General features: G+C 42.4%; 1 protein-coding gene across 1 annotated transcript in view; it reads right to left on the reverse strand.

The window, feature by feature from the left end:
- The window catches only part of LOC115147909 (IQ domain-containing protein E-like), a 2,024-nt gene extending 177 nt beyond the window's left edge, over positions 1–1,847 (reverse strand). Inside the window, exons 1-5 of the mRNA XM_029690164.1 lie at positions 1,668–1,847; positions 1,315–1,497; positions 788–835; positions 627–672; positions 315–503 (exon numbers count right to left, since the gene is read on the reverse strand). Of these exons, the coding sequence (XP_029546024.1) occupies positions 315–503; positions 627–672; positions 788–835; positions 1,315–1,365 (334 nt within the window). The 5' untranslated portion in view covers positions 1,366–1,497; positions 1,668–1,847. The remainder of the gene's footprint in view (positions 1–314; positions 504–626; positions 673–787; positions 836–1,314; positions 1,498–1,667) is intronic.
- Positions 1,848–2,587: the final 740 nt, after the last annotated feature.

The following is a 2,587-nucleotide window of genomic DNA, read 5'->3' on the forward strand; positions in this document are numbered from 1 at the left end:
TTTGAATAGAGTTGCCTCTCTGGTTTCTATGGAGGTTTAGGAATAGAGTTGTCTCTCTGGTTTCTATGGTTTCTATGGAGGTTTAGGAATAGAGTTGTCTCTCTGGTTTCTCTGGTTTCTATGGAGGTTTAGGAATAGAGTTGTCTCTCTGGTTTCTATGGAGGTTTAGGAATAGAGTTGTCTCTCTGGTTTCTCTGGTTTCTATGGAGGTTTAGGAATAGAGTTGTCTCTCTGTAGTACAGCCACATTGGTATGTTAGTAAAGAGCTTTTTTCTATGGTGATAAAGTTCTGTTTATTTTTACATGGTACCCACCGTGCCCGTTGCTTAGCGAAGCCAGACAGTTCTCTCTGGGGGTCCGAGCTGTCTCACCCCTCTCCAACAGAGTGTCACCTCTCCCCCCTAGGGCCTCCCCCCTCTCCCCCAGAGTTCCTCTCAGGGGCCTCCAGGCTGACACCGCTGATCTCCTCGGGTTCACATCCATACTGGAGAGATACGGAGACCCTGGACACACACACACACACACACACACGGACACACAACAAAGTTAGGGTGGTAAAAGCAATGGAGTTGAATTTGAACTTGATTCTCAAAGCCAGATGTATTGTAGATGATAGCTGGTCTTACTGGGAGAAGAGGGAGGTTTACCAGACGGCTTCTTTTTCCTGGCTTTCTGTTGAAACACAAAACAATGGTTAGGAGAACTCAGAGACACACACACACACACACACACACACACACACACACACACACACACACACACAGGAGGGGACAGAAAGTCATCTCACCTTTCCAGAGTCTGATATGTAGGTAGCAAGAGAAAGTCCATCCTCGACCTTGGAAACAAGGAGAGAAGAATTAGTTAGTAAGCCTATCTATACAACTTATGGTAGGCGAATAGAGTAGCAGTACAATAACTGCTGTTACAGTGATGTCGCAAAACAGTATCCAATCTACAGAAGCAGTACTACAGAGGCTAACTAAAACAGTATCCAATCTACAGAAGTAGTATTACAGCAGCTAACTACAACAGTATCCAATCTACAGAAGTAGTATTACAGCAGCTAACTACAACAGTATCCAATCTACAGGAGTAGTATTACAGAGGCTAACTACAACAGTATCCAATCTACAGAAGCAGTACTACAGAGGCTAACTAAAACAGTATCCAATCTACAGAAGTAGTATTACAGCAGCTAACTACAACAGTATCCAATCTACAGAAGTAGTATTACAGTAGCTAACTACATCAGTGATGGCGTTAAAAACAACACATTGGCCGTGTACAAGTTGAGCATCGCTGTTGTTGACTCACCAGATCTTCTAGGTCTTCGTCCGTCGGGATATCGCTGGCCACGAGAGACATCGTTGAAGTTGGCTACACATAAAATGATAAACTAATCTCTCTTTGGAGGAATTGGACAGTTGTAGAACCTCTCCTTGCGTGTTCTTGTCGATGCTTCATTTCGCTACGTTGACACGTTTGCCTTAGCTATAGCTGCGGGAAAAACAAGCATTTGGTAGAAAAAAAAAACACCTCTTACTTTGAGATCAAAACATAATCAAATGCCTGTCCTCAAAACGATACGAAAGCAACAATAGCCTAGCAGCTATAGCCTACCACAGCGATTCATTTTAGATTTCGTACGAGCACAGCAGACAACCTACAATCTCTCGTATTTCACCGTTGCTTGGAATAAACGATGCAGAAATTGAAATATAATTTGCGGCGGATAGCCTTATTTCATAATTCCTTTGATGTTGTGTCTCCGCTCTGGCTGTCACTGTGGCATCAGTAGTCTAGCAACAAGAAACAATTGTAGCAGAGCAGCAATACGTTGATGTTCGTTTATGAGCGTCTATGCTGCGCAGGTTTTGCGCAGACCATGATAGAGTGCTTCTTCTATGGTTTTCACTGTTCAGACAAAAGCCCATAATCAGTTTAATATCCAATTATTATTGTGCAAGTAAACGTACTAACTGACTAGCCTAACTCAAGGGCGTTATTGTGTGAATACATAGTTTGTGTATTCATTTCATAGTAAAGCTGTGGCGCTTCATCTAGAAAGTCATTGCTATTTCATGCCAACTTGTGTGTCCGCTCTCAGAAGCTTGTGTATGGCGTCATATGTTGCTGAAACTGGCTTGAATGTTAGCTAATGTGTGTGCTAACCCAGCTAGCTAGCTGTTTACTGTTCAAAGGCAGGTATGGGACACTGAATGTATGTCAGAGACACATGGTAACCCTAGCCTCCCTGTATGCTTGTTTGACCTCCACCAAGAGGTCTGGACCTTTATGGCACAGACAGAACAGGATATAGCCAAAGATACTGATAAACAGTGCATTCGGAGAGTATTCAGACCCCTTGACTTTTTCCACATTTTGTTACGTTAAAGCCTTATACTAAAATTGATAAAACGTGTTTTTTCCCTCATCCCCTCATTTGCACTATTGGTTAGTGCCCGTAAGTAAGCATTTCACTGTAATGTCTACACCTGTTGTATTCGGCGCACGTGACAAGAAAACTTTGATTTGATTTGATAAAAGTACACACAATACACAATAACAAAGTAAAAAGAGGTTTTTA

The sequence above is a fragment of the Salmo trutta genome, chromosome 14 (assembly GCF_901001165.1).
Source record: "Salmo trutta chromosome 14, fSalTru1.1, whole genome shotgun sequence".
NCBI lineage: Eukaryota > Metazoa > Chordata > Actinopteri > Salmoniformes > Salmonidae > Salmo > Salmo trutta.